Below are 17,011 nucleotides of genomic sequence, written 5' to 3'. Positions count from 1 at the left end.
CATGAGCAGTAGGAACAAAAAGTAGTGCAAGGTCCTAAGGCTGTGAGAGGGGCCGCATTCGAGTGCCGATAACTCCCCTTACATAAGTACACTTGAAAGCTTTTCATTGGAAAAGGTATTTGAGACTAACTGTTCCAGACACGTAATACACCTTTCACAAAAGGTGCTTCACAAGGGTTCCTTTAAATGGTTTACCTTTGCACAGGTGTTGCGAGTGCCATGCAAAACAAACACGTTCTGCGGGTACATGTGCGCAAACAAGGAGCTGTGCCACATTGCGCATCGGACAAGACTTGGCCATGGCGCGAGCAAGCAGCCATCTGAGGCTATGCAAGTGACAGCACCTCAAAGCAACAGGGCAGATGCACTTCATGCCACAGAAAAGCCACCTAACAGACGCTTTGTCCCAAGGCACGTTGCACAACTATTAGTGGCCACATCAATGGCACGGCTAGCAATTGCATTATCCAGCTTTGAAATTATTTTTCCCCCAAATGTCAATGAGGTGCATTTAAAACGAGGCTTAGAACTGCTGTTCTTATTTTCCTGCAGAGGCAAAGCTTGGGGCAACAGCAATGCAACTCAAGGCATACTCAACATGTGATGAGCATGGTATGCAGCAAAGCGAAATGAAATTGCAATAAAAGAGCTCATCCCCACCTGCTCTGTAAACTGTGCATTCAGCAACCTCAAAATTTTCGCGTGTTTTCAGCATACAATTTTAAGGTATAAATGTAAATTAAACTTCTATGATATCAAACAGCTTGTTTTTACCGACAGTGCAGAGGGCATGCATGATATGCCAGAAAATGATGCAAAATCAAAATGACACAATGGCTAAGTCGCATTTAAATTCCTTCGACTGGCCTTTCATATACAGCCGACTTCCGTTAATTCGATCCTGACGGGACCGACGAACGTGATCGAATTGTCCTGCGGGTCATGTTAAACGAGTGCAGAAAAATGCCAAAACATACCACTTATTCCTGGGCAGTATTCTTCCTCCAATTCTAACATGCCCTCGAATCTAATGAACACCACTTTACTATGTGTCCAAAGTAGAAAACTAACGTAAATATAACACTAAATCTCCTAAATAGAGTAGCAATTTAACGCACAACAAATCTTTTAGCAAAAAAAAATAGGCAAAGGTTTAATATGTGTTGCAAAACAATGGCCGGTTTCCTAAAGTCAGCTTCACTGCATGGTTTGGGTTTCTTGAAATCAGCTTTCACGCAATACGTACGCGTTGGTTTTTGCATCATTTGTGTCGGTTTTTGCACTTTGTCCGATTGTGCAGGCAGTTGCCAGTTCAATGTTCGCGAGAAAAAAAAAAAGGAAAGAAAGCCATAAATATTATAATCAGACATAGCGAGCTACTGTTATTGCTTGAAAATCTTCCTAGGGCAGGCCCAAGATAGGCGTTTTCGATGGGAGATGACATGTGTTCCAAACATTCGCTGTCCCCTAAGCTCCACCGAGACAGACGCTGCCCTAAAGGGGCCACTAATGGGGTCACTGTCGGGACTGGTAAACTTCAGATTATACGGCAAAGGCAAATTTTAAGATCGAAATAACGAAAGTTTGGGCTCACAGAAATGCATAGGTGCTGGCCGAGACTTTCGGCTAGGATCAAATTAACCAAAAAATCCAATTAACCGGAGTCGAAGTAACGGAAGTCTGCCGTATTTACATATTGTTCTATTCTATGTGACAAGTCACATACAGTAAGACGCTGTGGGACATTTTTTGTCAATCCTCTTTGTTTACAATGGCCAGACACAGATACAAATTTAGGAAAATTATTCTACCAGTCTACACTAACTTTGCATTCTTGCTTTAGCATCACTTTCAGTGCCCTAGAAGCTTATGAATGTTACAACTGCATGTCGCCGCATAGTAATTAGCTCCTGCATTCCCTCACTGCACAAAATCTTCTAAAAATACAAGTTGAGAGCTATTTTTTCACTCGGAAATCTCACTACCGAGCTTGAAGGAGTAAGAGCTTATTTGCACTACTATGTAGAAAAAAAGCCCACTAAGTCTCATTTAAAAGCAGCAAGAACATTGTAAGCACTGCAGATACAATCACAAAAGACTACAACACGGCTGGTGCAAAAAACAAGAACAGCAAACATAACATTACTCAACAAGGTGGGGAAAAACAAAAATATAGTAAGTGAGCAAATATTGAAAGTTCCTGAATGGGAATGGGACTGCTGGCAGCAACAACAAAACATAGATAAAATGAAAGTTTGGCCAAAGAAATCTTTAGCACCAGCAAATTTATGCCTACAGCCTGTTGCAATACACAGCTCTCTCTTATAGATAGGGGCTTTCAGTTTTCCTTACCTGTTATGGCAAGAGCACAATTTCCTTGCCATCTAAGCAGGCTATCTGGCACATATTAGCATGCTTCTTTTTGTGCTTATCATCATACTACCGGATGTTGAGTAAACAAACAAAGAAGATTGGCACCAAGTCAGTGGGCTATGCCACTTGGTAATCAGCACTCGAGCATTTCATGGCGTACTCTCATTAGCATCATATTTGGGAGCACCACGTGGCCCATTACAGACAGAATAAATTAGAACTACGTACACATCAAATGCAGTGACGTGGGCCGAAAAAGTAATCACCTATGTGAAAGGAACAGTGGTGCGATATCATATGTTAATGTTGTAGCAAAACGCAGCATACTGCATGTCTCACCATAACCATGACAGAGAGACCTATTCTGTCACTGAGAAAATTTTCTCTCTTTTTTTTTTCATTTTGCACTGTGCAGGCATCAAATGCTCTCAATCTATTTTGAATGAAATCGGCAAGTAATGCACCCAGATAATGCTATTAAAACAATATACACCATGAAATGCCATGTGTGCGTGAAATTCAAGCATGAACGAGCCAGCTGATCCAAGAGAGGCAATTTATTATACTGGCCTCATTTATTTACGCAATGTTTTGTCTAAATCACGACTGCCGGCCACCAGGCCACACCCAAGGAAAGCAAAGCAAGCCTTTGCAGCATGTCTCGCAAACCTTGTCGCCTTCGCGCATTCCCACTCGAGACAGGCTTTCAATGTTTGCCCACCTTGGCAGAGAGACAAAGGAGAGAGAGAGAAAAAAAAGAGGACACAAAGAAGCGGACGATACATGCCTGTGACTTCTGAATGCGACTGGCCGCCCGGTTTTCTCTCGCTTTTTGCTACAAAGAGGGATACACCAAACGATGACAATCACAAATGCAATCCCACCCCTTTTACTGGTGGTAGCCACACAAGTGAAACCAAGTGATTTGAGAGGTGGTGTGTGGCATAGGGGGGAGAAACAGTCAACAGAAGCAGCAATAGCAGCAGCAGGAAATGCGCTGACAAAAAGGGAAAAAACAATGTCAAAAGAACAGCCAACAATCAACAGAAGCAAAGGATGTTTGGGCATACAGTGCAGCCGAGGAGTGCCATTCGAGGACACTGGTGTGGTGGTCATCTGTGCTCACACTGTGTGAAAGCTGCAATCTGGCAACTGGGGGATGCAGTATTTTGGTTATGCATAGCAATGCTGGCTTGTTTCGCTTGTTAACTTCTGGATAAACAAATTTAAAGAATACATGAGAAAATATGGCTGGCAATTAAAAAGAAATGTAAAATCGGTAAATCTAAAGGCTTGTCTGTGATAAAGATGTAACAACGTACAATTTTCTTGGAAGGCGTTTCTCTTTTTATTGATTTTTTTGTTAGATTCATTGTTGTTATGCTCGAATTATTGCCAAGTTGCTTCCATTTAGGTTTCATAGGGCTTCCACAATAACACAAAGGGGTTGAGTGCTCAGCAGCTTTAACTAGCAAAAAATTATTTACTTGAATTGAACACCCAACACTACAGAAAAAGTGCATTGACATTTAGCAAAGCTATCATTAGGAGCACTACAACACAGTACAATGCACGGTTATAATGCAAAACCAATGTGCACAGCTATTTGCATGCAACTCTTTTACCACTATCACGTTTACTTTTCTTTTTCAGTCATATCAGATCAGATGAATAAAAAATGTTCCCACTCAATATCTGTCTCTACATTAATATAAACAGTCCATTACATTGCCTCCCAAAAATGTCACGCCACATCTTTCAGCAGTTTCACGGCACCACTTACAAACAACAAGGTTAAGATGCTTAACACAAGCACAGGTACAGTTTCACGACTGTGTAGCCCTCCCAAAATAGCTGCCACATGCTTGTCAGTACAAAGTGTGCAAGAATACTGTCCAACGTAGAGGCAATGCAAATAAAAAATAGAATATGCATGGCAAACCACAAAAGGTGAGCGACTCACAAGGTACGGCTGTCGTTTCTCGGGAGGCAGGTTTCTCCAAATCTTTGCGATCTGTTTGGATCGCTCAACCCAGCCTGTTGCGAGTCAAGAACAAAAACGTATGTTGAGTTAGGCTGCACACATTGCGGGCCATAGCTGTTGCAAACACTAGAAAGGTTTTCTCTTACTGAAGCTACTGTCTATTAAGTTCTTTAGTTTTACCCCATTCTACCTGTGAGCCTACAGGTACCAGCGCCATGCTGTTACCGGTTGCCACTGCAATCCCGACCATTCTTTTTAATCAAATCATCAATGAGAAAAAGGGTGCAGGATGTTTCACTTCCTAGCTTGCTCTGCCACTCAAAAGCATCAAAACAACAATCACTGTAAGAGAGAGAGAAAGTTCACTTCATCTATGCTTCCCATTGCTTCAGCACTCTTAGCATTATATAGTGCTCAATTACATGTTTAAGTAATGATCTCCTCAGCAGCCCCGAATTTTCCAACTAATTGACAAAGCTTAAACAGCATTTTTACAGCCCCATGTTACCCCAAGATGCTGACCAGTCTAACAGCAGCTTGTTGCTTATGGTGTTCCGCTGCTGAGAATACTAGTGTGGTGCATACAGACAAGAATATGAGAAAGCAAATGAACACACAGGCATGGCGCTACGAAGGCACAGTGTCTTTTATTGTCCTTGTCTTTATGTGCTACACTAATATTCCAAGATAATATACCCACAAGCCCACATTGCAACACTAGCGCTGCTAAGCTCGAAGTCGCGAGTTCAATACGGGGCATGGTACCGGGCCACATTTCAACGGGGGGGGGGGGGGGGGGGGGGGTGAAATTTAGGTGGTCAAAATTACTCTATGTTACTGGTACCCTCCCTGTGACGTGCCTTCTAATAAGACTGCACTTTTGACACGTAAAACCCCAGAATTTAATTCAGTGCTGACCAGCCTACGTGGGGCAAAGACTTACGCTGCAGCAGTTCTGTTCTGCGCAATGTGGGTAAAATCTACACCAGCGAAGAGAGAGCCTGTGCTCTTACGAGCACGAGTACAAAACGAAAGAAAAGAAATGTGTAAATGGCAACAGAGTGTAGCACCAGCAGGAATGTACGGGCACTCACTTGGGTACTCCAAGCGCAGGCTCTGGCAGTTGAGATTGGCATAGAGAACGGGCGAGATAGTGGCCCCAGCTCCCAGGGCCTCGTCACCCTCCCATTTGAGGATGTTCTTATGGCCTCCCGAGGATGGCAGGTCGGCATCAGGGTCCATCCAAGGGCTTGGGGGCGGTTCAGAGAGCTGAGGACTGCATTCCAATAGGACAGCAATTACAGGAAGACTTGGCTTCTGAAGCCAAATAGTACGTTAAAATAAAGGGGGGGGGGGGGGGACTTTCCTACTATGGCAACAATTTTAAATTTTCGCATACACATTGTTACGGTGATCAATATTTGCACTGCAAATCGTACCGGATGTCTTGTTGCTGTTTGCCTTTAGTCCATTTTAAAATAAAACCTGCCCGACTTTGCACTGCAACCTACTGGATGAATAATTGCAGCTTGATTTATAAACAAACTTTTAAACTAAAGCTTCCCCATACTATGTGGCATTAAAAATAGCTAAGCTATTTTCATTTTCTAAGAGGTTTTTTTCTTGAACTCTGCTATTAAAAAAAGAAAGCCTACCCAGAAAAATGTTTCCTCAGCTTAGAATCCATGACTCTAACCCGTGATGTGAACTGTCCTGTCCGCTTATCTTGAAAACAAGTGCTGATCAAACAATCTTCCTCGCCTTATTACCCTAAGCTGAGAAAGCTTAAAAACTGTAATCTCTTCCTGAACTTTTACTTTTAACATACACTAAAGGGTCACTGATCTGAGCTTCATGATGTCTGAATAGTTGAAATAGTAAAAATATCCAGCTATCAACAGTTAGGGGGGGAAAAAACATCCCATTGGGCTGTGACTGCAACCGCCAGAAGCTCGAAAAGCTCCTCGTAATCTACAAATGAAATTTGTGTAAATTGCTTCTTTCTTCTTAATTAAGACAGTGATTCCCATGAACTCCTTTGTGTATAAGAGTAAGCTTCCTGACATTAGCTGTTACTCTGGTTATGCATTATGCAATATAATCAAGCTTCAAATAGCGAACACTGATATAGAATGAATTATCAGATATAACGAAGCAAATTTTAGAATTGTCTCACTGTGAGCAGTATGCAATGAACGTTTCAACATAATTACCATTGGATATAATGAATTTATTCTCACATTGGTTGCGGCTTCATTATAATGAGGTTCGAGTGTGACCTCGACACACACAAATTTTTTATCTATTCTTCAGCGACAGTTTTTCCCCATGAAACAACAGCTACAATCTTATCGCTTAACATAAGACATGCCTACATGTATAGCAACTTTTCCAAATGTTGTCGCCAATCCTACAGCGAAATAATCTTGTCGAATCAAATTGCGTGCGCAACGGGAATAGTGCTGTACGTTCAGGAATATATTTATTACTCGTGTAAGGGTAGCAACCCAACTTTGGAGGGAAAAGCTTTTGAAAAAAATTCATAACGTACCGCCAGAAAGCAAAATTAATTCTACTGCCACTAGATGATGCTAGCAGCTTTTCTGTCGATGCCACTCAGGCCGGTGGCAGTGCCCCATTGTTTCTTTGTGTGGTGCATCGTCTCAGCTGTGCTGTCAGTTTTTCCAGACAGATCAGTGGCATTCCGCCTCTAGAGGGGAGCTCTGTTTGGGTCAGCATTGGCCAGGGGCGATGAGCTGGCATCTGAGGTCGTTTACTGCAACATTATGTCATCTGCACTTCTCTCACCCTCTGCTACAGTTGCAGAAACAGTACGAACCTTTAGCAGGCCATGATCAGCCTGATTCATGGAAGGGCCCCTCACCCAGCCAAGATTCTTGAAAAAATTGTGCGGTCCTTACACAAGTATATATGGTATGTAAGCACCAGTGATTACACTGGCATAATTCAGCAAACAGAGCGAAAAATACTTGAAGAAGCAGAGGGGACGACACATAGCACTCCCTTAGAGATTACACTGGAATGTATGATAAGTCATGTATAAATGGCCAACGCACTTGTACCATAGATCACTTTTAGATGACTGACTAACTCACTGCTAGCATTGTGCTTTTTATGTTACTTGGCGTTTTCCAGCAAAAAGTTCGCCCAATAAATTTTTCGGCGCAAGTTCACCCAATAAACAGTCAGATTTTCGAGCTGCAGTTTTGGCACTAACTGGTCCTCCACCGTCACTACATTGTGAGAATGTACACGAGTGCACGAAAAAAAACCCAGTCCACAGGGAGCCGTCCTCACCTGCCGTACTCCATGGGGAAAGGTGATGGGGACGGCATGCTGAAGGGCGAGCCCACGCTGTGGGAGCTGGCCGGAGTGAGCGGGTTCTGCATCACGGGTGCAGGTCGCGATCCCGAGGCACCGTGCTGCTGCTGCGGCAGGGGCGACATGCTGGCGGCCGAAGCACCCATGGAGCCCACACTCTCGGGTGGTCCACCTGGGGAGGCCGTCAACTTGTTTGCTAACACGGTCGAGGCAGGAGTGCTTCTCAAGAGAACGAACTGCTTGCCTCCATTACAATGAACATAACACAAGCTGCAACATACACTGACACAATACATGACACAACACAAGACACACAAAACACAGGATTTCTACCACGCCCTACAGTGGAACAGACGTTAGTATTTCATCCTATGTTACCAAATCGCAGCCTCGCAACTAAACAGGTCTTATTTGTCTTACCTCAGCCTCAGACTCTGTGTGAGTAATAAGGGCAGTGACCCAAGATAAAGTAAAATCAACCAGCCAGTCCTTTATATAACCCTGTTGAACTTGAACACTGAACAAAAGTGCAGCATACATAAAAGAAATCCCACTTAGAAGTGCGGCTTCACAGCAATGCACAACACATTGCTGTGAAGCTGCATCACGCTGCTGTGCACAAGGGGCAGGAGTGAAGACTGATGACTGAGACTTTCTATATAAATGTTTCTCTATACGTGCTTCACGCTTATAAGTGTGTGGTACTGATTTTTCCAAGTTGTAAAATATCTTATTATTTGTAGTTATATCAGCAAATTTTTTTTTTCCAAGGGCTATTGAATTGAATTATGGAGTTTTACGTGCCAAAACCATGATTTGATTATGAGTCGCGACGTAGCGGGAAGACTCCAGAATAATTCTGTCCACCAGGAGATCCTTATCCTGCCCCCAATGCATGGGACATGAGCGTTTTTGTATTTCACCTCCATCGACCCAAGGGCTATAAATGGTGGTGCGGCTTCTACATGGGAGCAAGTCACATGCCTGAAAAAATGGCAGTACTTTTCAAACACAGCATCTACAGAATTCTCATTAAGGGGGGACGTGGCTTTGAAAATTAACTTCCTTATTTCTTCATGGATTTCGATCAAAATTGGCACAGATGTTTAGAATGTCTCCCTGATGCTTCCATAAATGTTTCAGGGCGATATCTTGAGAACATTTTATTCAATTTTATTGTGCAGAATTTTTCTCCCTCTTACTTTCTGGAGAGCCTGGAGAACTTAAACGTGATAGAAGGCTTGTTAAGTATTGACTGCATAGCTAAATGCGTGCTCAAGGTCGTGACATTCTTGCATTTTTTTTTTTTCGCAACACAAATTTTTTGGAGTACCATATTTTGTGTTGCCTTCACATCAAGCACACTTTCAGGGTAGACGAATAGCCATATCGTAAACTTACAAAGGGACAACATAAGAAAGTGAGAATGTCACGACCTACACTGCAGCCCAAGGAATGTTACAAAAAAGAAAACGGAGTCAAAATATGTTAAACGGTAAAACAGAAATCAGCTCCACAAACTGAGCAGAAAGGCAGAAACACACTTTTGAGAAAACACAGTTCTCTAAAAGGCACCAAATTTGTAGTCTTCGGGTTGTTTTGTGATGTGGGGCTTCTTATACATGTGGCCTCTGGTCTGCTCCCCCCCCCCCCTTTTTTTTCTTTTTATAGGGCATTCTTTGTTGCTGCTGCTCTACACAGAGCATGGTGCCTAGGTTTCAAATCAAGTGACATGCAGAACTCTTTGTGGGCATGAATATAGTTCCAGTGTACATTCCGGCAGCCTGTACCCGCAGGCTGCCCAATTGATAGTTATCTCCAGTACGATCAGTGAGGCTTTTTCTTTTTTGGTAGAATCGACCATGTTACTGAATGAAAGCTCTGAGTGTCAGCAGCCTCCCAAGTAATCTTTACTTGACAATGGCTGTAGAACTTAGGATCTGAGAGCTAGTGATAGATATGCAGCTGCTAGGTGCTTTCCAGAATTTTACTTTTGTATGATGACTCGATCACTTCTGCTGCCAGGTGTCTGTGCCAGTCCAAGGGGCCTAGTGAACAGAGCTCATGATGAGGTTCTCTTTATGAAGGGGTGGTATGATATATATTGTTACGAGCTATCGTGACAATATGATAATAGGGCGAACGCGCAATATGCTTGGTTGCGGGTCCGAAGTGCCGATGTGCGAAATGCCTAGCCGCAGATACAAGGAGCCGACGCGCAATGTGCTTATTCGCGCAGTCCGAGGTGCCGACGCGCGAAATGCCTAGTCGCGGGCTCGAGGAGTCGACACTCGATGCGCTTATTTGCGCAGTCGGAGGCGCCGACGCACAAAAGGCTTAGGTGAGGGTCCGATAAGTCCGCGCGCGATGTGCGTGATCGCCGAGTCGGAGACTCCCTATGCGCGAAATGTTTAGCCGCGTGTCCGAGGATTGCGTGCGCGATGTGCTTCGTCACAAATTCTGAAACACCGAGTGCCGAAAGGCTTAGCCGCATGCCCGAGGATTCCGCGCGTGAATCTTGGTCGCGAAGTCCGCGTCGCCGATGCTCGGAATGCTTAGCCGCGAGTCGGAAACGTCCACAAGCGTAGGGATCGGCCACGCTACTACGATGTCCGCGTAGCGCCCGTCTTGACACGTCGAGATTACGGCGAGTGGAGACGTCCAGACTCGCGAGGTGCTAAGAGCCGAGCAGACGACGCGAGCGCCGGACAGAACGGCGAACCGCGCTCGAGTCACGTGGCGGGCGCGGCCAATCGCAGACTCCGGCACGACCTTCAATCATTTGCTTTTTGTGAGCTTGTTTCTGTGTGGAGGAGATCGCTGAAGCGGCAAGTTTAAAGACGAAGAAATGCGCTTTCCAACGAGACCAAGATGGCGGCGCTCGGTCGCGCCGTTTCCGGAGATATTGCGGCTTGAAAAACGCTGTTCTTCCTTGATTTCCGCGAGATTTTTCGCCACCTTGGCTGATAGAACGAATTATTTAGAGCACTTCTAAGTGTTTTACAGTGATGATATTTGGTTATCAGGTAGAAAAATGGCTATAGAAACTGAAAATGTGATTTTCAAAAAAACGATTTTTAGGCAATTTTTTTGCGATGCGGAAGCCGCGTCCCCCCTTAACTATTTAGTGCCTCTAAAAAAAAAAATTCACTTTGAATGATGTCGTATGTATAGCAACCCAATTCCCGAGGCAGCAAGCAGGCACAATAATCAAATCAGTTAACTACTTCCACCTTGTTGGCAGTAATGACTAATGTCCCAGTAAAAGGCTGGGAGTAAAAGTACGTTCATTATTTTGGAAAATCCTCGGCGCACACACACACACACGCAGTCTTGCGTTCCGTCCCACTGCACCGCACGCGGCTCCACCGATTACTTCACTCACCCAGTTGGCTGTCGCGCACTCCCCGCACACCGACCGCGCACACATAACTTCCATGTTCTCCCTCACCACCACACACCATTGCACACCGTCCAGTCCTGGCTACCCTACACAGTTGCATACCGTCTCGAGCCTGCGACTCTTCCACCTGGCATCGGCCCGGCACCTTCCCAGTATATATACCATATTTAATCGCATAGTGAGCGCACTTTTTTTGTAAAAAAAAATTGACGCAAATTCAGGGATGTGATTATTACGCGGCCTTACTTTCCCGCGAAAATAATATATTTCTTTCTTTTTTTTCGTGCCGCGTTTGGTGCGGGATGACAACAGGTCATCAAACAGGCGGCTGCCACTGTAACAATGGTGCGAGACACCAAAACAAATATGGCGGCCGGCGGAGCAAAAAAAAAATTAATTATGGGGTTTTACGTGCCAAAACCACTTTCTGATTATGAGGCACGCCGTAGTGGAGGACTCCGGGAATTTCGACCACCTGGGGTTCTTTAACGTGCACCTAAATCTAAGTACGCGGGTGTTTTCGCATTTCGCCCCCATAGAAATGCGGCCGCCGTGGCCGGGATTCGGAGCAAGCCGAACGCGCCGAACGCGATTTTTGTTCTTCTCTTCAGTATATTATGCGCATTAAAACAGTTTCTTCCATATCAGTAATGAATAATATCGTTAATATCGGCAAGTTTGTGACAATAACGTAGCCATGTCCACTTTGAGGGGACAGAACCAGAGATGGGTGGGCGTAGCTGCCAGTGACATAGAAACATATGGAAGGCATGCTGCGGAAACTGCGGCATTTCTCTTCACTACTATCGTAATACGGCATGTTTTCGCTAAGGGTGGGCGAATATCTCAGCTGTGTTACAAGCGTCGGCGTATGAATAGGGTACAGTTCTAACGCATCAGTGTAAACATGGGCGCTATAGTTGCTGCTCGCGATTTCTTGCATGCCCACGAGTGCAGACGAGAAAAATCGAAAGGAGCCTTTTTTGTTGTTGTTGGCCAAAACCATTATAAAATCTACAAGTAATAAAGCCAATGCAAGATCGGTTGTAACTTTTTTTTCATGGAAGTGCAGAAAGTGATGAAAGGAATGAAATGGGGCATCTGCTTAAATTTTTGGTACGTGCTGTGGGGATGCGCGACTCTCGCGCATCCCGAGGTTTTTCCCGCATAGCGCGGTCCTGTAATGCGGCTTCGCCGCGTGGCCTGCGTGATGCCCGCGGCGGTCGATGTGGTTGGGGCGCAGTGCGAGGGATGGCGCGAGTGTTGCGCTGCTAACGCCGCCGACAGGCGAGGTTACTTGGGCGCCGAAAGGAAGGCGCTTGCTCTCTTGGGTTCGAGATCGTCAAGCGGTACGGACGTGCCAAGCCGCGCGTGCGCCGACCCATGCTTCGGCGAGACCGTCTCGCGTGGCCGCCTTGGAACGCGCCACCGTTGGCGTGACCGTACGCGCGAACAACCAGGCATTGGGATCCAGCATGGGGCGAACATATTCGCTCGTTATGCGGTCGCGGTGAGTCGGACTTCCAGATTTGTCGCGCGCCCATAGGCATGTTTTGTGGATAGCAACTCGGCTAGCAGGCATTGATCTATGAAAGGTGCAATAAATGCCCTGGTGACTGTTTGCACTACTGTGTTGTTGTTCCTTTGTCCCAAGAGCAAGGGAGGAGGACCCTACAGTGCTGACCACTTGGTATGTCCAAGAGTCGTTTGCGTAGCATTTGACAGCATTCGTCAGATGGTAAGCATGATCATCACTAGCTAGACTTGGCACACGACATATCGCTGCGACAAGTTCGAGGTGCGATCATTACACTGGAAAGGAGAAAAATCAAATTTTGACGTCAAAAATTAGGGGTGCAATCATTACGCGAGTAAATACGGTAGTACTGTACTGGTAAAGTTCAGTGTAGACCGCTTGTTATAACGCAAGTTTTCGAAGTCACAAATATCCACACTATAACCAAAACAACATTATTCAAAGGCTACAGACACACGCAACACTCATAGACCAAGCAGCTGCACATATACGAAAATTGGAGCATATGAGTAGGATGTTTACATTCGTTTAAGTTTATAAATGCTGAAAGGTTAACGTCCATGGGCTCGCGGTCTTCACATGAACTAGACAAATGAACATAAACAAAAGAAAAGCACTATAGACGAACCTAAGCTGCCAACAGATTTTCCCGACCCCTAATTTTTTTCAAACCTGCTCGACTGTTTGATCTTCCCGAGGCACTGCCACCAACCCGACTGAACCAATGCAGAACAGCGATCGAAATGTGACACACCGTTTGGTGCTTCATTTGATTTTTATGACTGATTTGCGGGTGTGATGTCGAAAGCACAGAGACCACGAACTAAGTTGTCACAATTCGAGTGTTGCACATGACACCCATGACTCCACTTTCATTATCGAGGTGGTTCTTTCGTTTTTCCAAGTGCAGCGCAGCCACTGCAAAGTGTTTTGTTGACTCGACACCAAATCTCAACTTCGGTCGCCATGTAAGCAAACCATGTATTACCACGGTGTCTACTAAATTACTTAATAGATATTCCCTGAATTTTTCAGGTTTTCCCTGATAATTCCAATGAAAATTCCCTGAATTTTAAAGAAGAAGGTTTGAGAGTCGAACAGAGGCACAATTCACATAGACGATTCCTCTCACAAAACAGTTTATTGCAGCACCAAAGCGAGAATATGAGCACATTTATTCACTTTAAAGCGTCAATTTCTTCCTGGAGAAGAGACGCCTCATTCTGTGCTTCAGTGATGAGCCTTTGCTTCTTTTGTTGGAGTTCCTTGATGCGGGTGGCCACCCTTTTCCTGTTTTGTTCAGCCTCAGATGCATCCAGCCTGTCTTGCTTCTTTTTCTTGAGCTCCTCCTTCCACCGAATACTTGCGCCACGCACCATTTCCACCATACTGTCTGTAATGTCAACATTGGCTACACCCCCTGCTGCTGAAACACCATCATACACTATTCTCTGCGCAATTAGAGATTCTTCGTTCAGGTTCTCTCTGTGGCATTCTTTATTTACAGAAAAGCCTCTTTCAACAGCAGCATTGCCATGGGACATGGTGAGGATGATCTTGACAAAGATAAGCAACTCCTTATGGTTCCGTGAGCACAGCTCAAACCACAAGGTGTCCAGTCTCTGTGCCGTCCTATCAAAGTTCTTCAGAAGTAGCTGTGCAGAGCTCAGCGAACAGACTTGCACATAGGATCGGTGCACCCGTTCTGCTTCTAAGCCGGTCAGCCACCGGTGCTCTGTGAGTATTTCCAGCGCAATCGCTAGTCATTTTTTGCCAACCTCCACTGACAAGGCGCAGACTGGATCCAGGCAACTCACTCCTGTTGTTAGCCTGTATTTTAGAGGCGATCTCTCCATAATCTTCTGCGAGCACACCTTCAAAAAAGAAATGCATTCTTTCTTGAATGTAAGCAGTGCAAGTTGAGATGGTTTTGCAGCTTTTCGAAGTTTGCTCTTGGCAGCAAAACCAACATCAAAACAGTTGACAAAAACGATGTTCTCGGGCTTCTCCGAATTTAAGTAACTTGAACGGCGTGTCAGCGGCGCGCAAAATTTCTCGCTTAATGATCCTTCCCAACAGCGATCGTAGGACAGCTACCAATGCTGCGGCAAGGAAGGGGACCATTGGTTCGTCCGTTTGAAATTCGGTCAGGAATGGCTTCAATTCCTCAGCAACTGATAGCATGAAAGCTAGTTTTGCCGGCAGCATCGTGTCAGCTACTAGCGTCTCAACAGTGGTGTAGCTGGTGCACTTCGGCTTGCTCTTGTCTTTAGCTGAACACTCCACGTATTTTATTAAGTGTGGCAGTACTTGAAGAGCTCTTGAAATCACCATACTGTTTTCAAGCCATCGAACCGCACAGAATTTGAGAAACGATGTGCTTGCTGTGATGTGAATGTAATCAGCGCGGCGCGCTGGAACAGACTTGAAAAGGTTCTAAATACTCCGCAGAAATACTACCAAGTTCCAGCCAGTTGCTGCATGGCCTGTTTTGAAGGCACCATGAACCACATGTAGGCCACAGCTTCCAATTTCCAGGATTTGTCGACTGTCGTGACAAGTGAGTTCTTCCTTAAGGGATCTAAGAAACTTGAAGTTTACATTTGGACCATCCATTGACACTTGCAATATCTTGTGCTTTATGTCCTCTGTGGCTTTCTTGAAAGCAAGTGTCAGGTCTTCAGAACAGGTGTGGCCGAGAAAACATGAAGTCGGGTATCGAGTTTTTACAGTAGCGTCAGCCGAATCGCAGTATCTGACCAGCACATCCATTTGTTCTTTCTGCGCAACTTTGTTTAGTGATTCATCGAATGCTACAGCTATGTACGGTACTTCAGCAAGAGCTGATAGCAGCTTTTTTCGGAAGAATGGCGCGATGCCATGACAGATAGTATATCCGACTTTGTCTTTTCCTAATTGCATTTTCTTGGCAATTTCACAAGACTGGAACATCAACGGGAAGAGCGCCGCCGATGATGCCACGGAACGGAGGGATGCATGAGTCATTACAGCATTCATGCACCATATGATCTCAGCTTTCGCAACATCTTTCTTCAACAGAAAACCACGTACCGTGATCTGTGCAGGTGCTGATGTAGCAAGAGGCATCGATGAGGGGTCTGCACTCTTCGCCCGTTCGTCGACGGTCATCGCGGTTGACAGGGCTGCACTGCTTGGCTTGAAGAACGAGAATACACGTGTCTGGGAGCCACTTTCCAGCGCCTTCATGGCGTTCATATGCTTTACACTTGCAGCGTGGCTAGACACCGCTGTTTTTCCCATGTTGCTCAAGCGCAACGTCTTGCAGCACACTGCGCATTGTGCGCTATATACATCGTTGGGCACAGGCTTAATCCAGCTCGCGAAGTCGGATACGTTGACGTTGGTCCAGTCAGCATTGAATGAGCACTTCGTCGACTGTGACATCGCCAATTTCGAGTGTCTTCAAAAGTAGCCTCACCGCAAAACAAAACTATCAAAATGCCGCCACCATGAACAAAGCACAACATACACAAGTGCACCCACGAGCACGTCACATATTACCACAAAATGGAGAGATGGCGATACTCACCTGATAATGATGATGACAGTTGCCTCTTAGATCGCTTGCTGCTGGTTGGTTACTGGCGCCACTTAGTGGCAATTAAACTGCGGAGAACTACGATGCATGGAGTCGGGGATCTACGGCTCAATCTCGGAGGCCGTGTGTAACGGCGCCGTTGTTGCACACCGCCTCAGAGATCTGCGCGGTATTCGTGCCCGTTTGGGACGCTGTGTGCAGCAACGGCGCTTCTGCACGCGGCCTCCGAGATTGAGCCGTAGATCGTATTCATCACTTTGTCGATCTCACCGGCCACATTCCCCGATTTGACCACGTTTTTTGTAATTTCCCTGACAATTCCCTGAGTTTTCCAGACATATCGAGAATCCCTGATAATTCCCGGTTTTCCCGGTTGTTAGACACCCTGATTACAGACATTACTTTTGTTGGTTGGGTTACATGATGGCCCTGATTAAATGACACTTTTGCGTGGACCCTGAAAAGTTGTATAAGGGGTTCCACTGTAGCCGACATGTTGTCTCGCGCAGCTACACTATAAGCAGTGTGTCCATACAGAGAGTTCTATGGGAAGGTGAACGGGAGTTGGAAAAGACCACATTATAGCCGGTCCTGCACTATAAATGGTTACATTATAAGTGCTATGCATCAAATGCAAAAGGCAAGAAATTTGTAACTCACAACTGTCGCCAGGGCTAAGCACACCCTTGAAGACATCTTCAACATCCTTGCTGTCCATATGTGGTAACCCTGAAAGCACGGTACATGCTTGTAAGTTTGTGCAAGTGCAAGTTGGTCCGTTTGTGTGAGTTT

General features: G+C 45.3%; 2 protein-coding genes across 10 annotated transcripts in view; both read right to left on the bottom strand.

The window, feature by feature from the left end:
• LOC139059125 (histone-lysine N-methyltransferase 2C-like) overlaps positions 1 to 17,011 on the bottom strand; it is a 243,738-nt gene that overhangs the window by 149,406 nt on the left and 77,321 nt on the right. For 8 of the 9 annotated variants that reach the window (XM_070537047.1, XM_070537052.1, XM_070537053.1 and 5 more), the window contains 5 exons: positions 16,880 to 16,948; positions 7,676 to 7,871; positions 5,452 to 5,633; positions 4,337 to 4,410; positions 3,161 to 3,208 (listed from right to left, as the gene is read on the bottom strand). In XM_070537047.1, the coding sequence (XP_070393148.1) occupies positions 3,161 to 3,208; positions 4,337 to 4,410; positions 5,452 to 5,633; positions 7,676 to 7,871; positions 16,880 to 16,948 (569 nt within the window). The remainder of the gene's footprint in view (positions 1 to 3,160; positions 3,209 to 4,336; positions 4,411 to 5,451; positions 5,634 to 7,675; positions 7,872 to 16,879; positions 16,949 to 17,011) is intronic. The other variant, XM_070537051.1, reaches the window with a different exon arrangement.
• LOC139059448 (uncharacterized) lies at positions 15,076 to 16,065 on the bottom strand. The gene has a single exon (XM_070537877.1). It carries the CDS (start codon positions 16,063 to 16,065, stop codon positions 15,076 to 15,078), a length of 990 nt encoding a protein of 329 aa, XP_070393978.1.

This window comes from Dermacentor albipictus, chromosome 4 (assembly GCF_038994185.2).
Source record: "Dermacentor albipictus isolate Rhodes 1998 colony chromosome 4, USDA_Dalb.pri_finalv2, whole genome shotgun sequence".
Classification (NCBI taxonomy): domain Eukaryota; kingdom Metazoa; phylum Arthropoda; class Arachnida; order Ixodida; family Ixodidae; genus Dermacentor; species Dermacentor albipictus.
This window is presented reverse-complemented; position numbering and strand designations above follow the sequence as displayed.

Coding starts and splice junctions, on each gene's coding strand:
- LOC139059448 (XM_070537877.1), bottom strand. CDS start 16,065: ATGTCACAGTCGACGAAGTGCTCATTCAATGCTGACTGGACCAACGTC.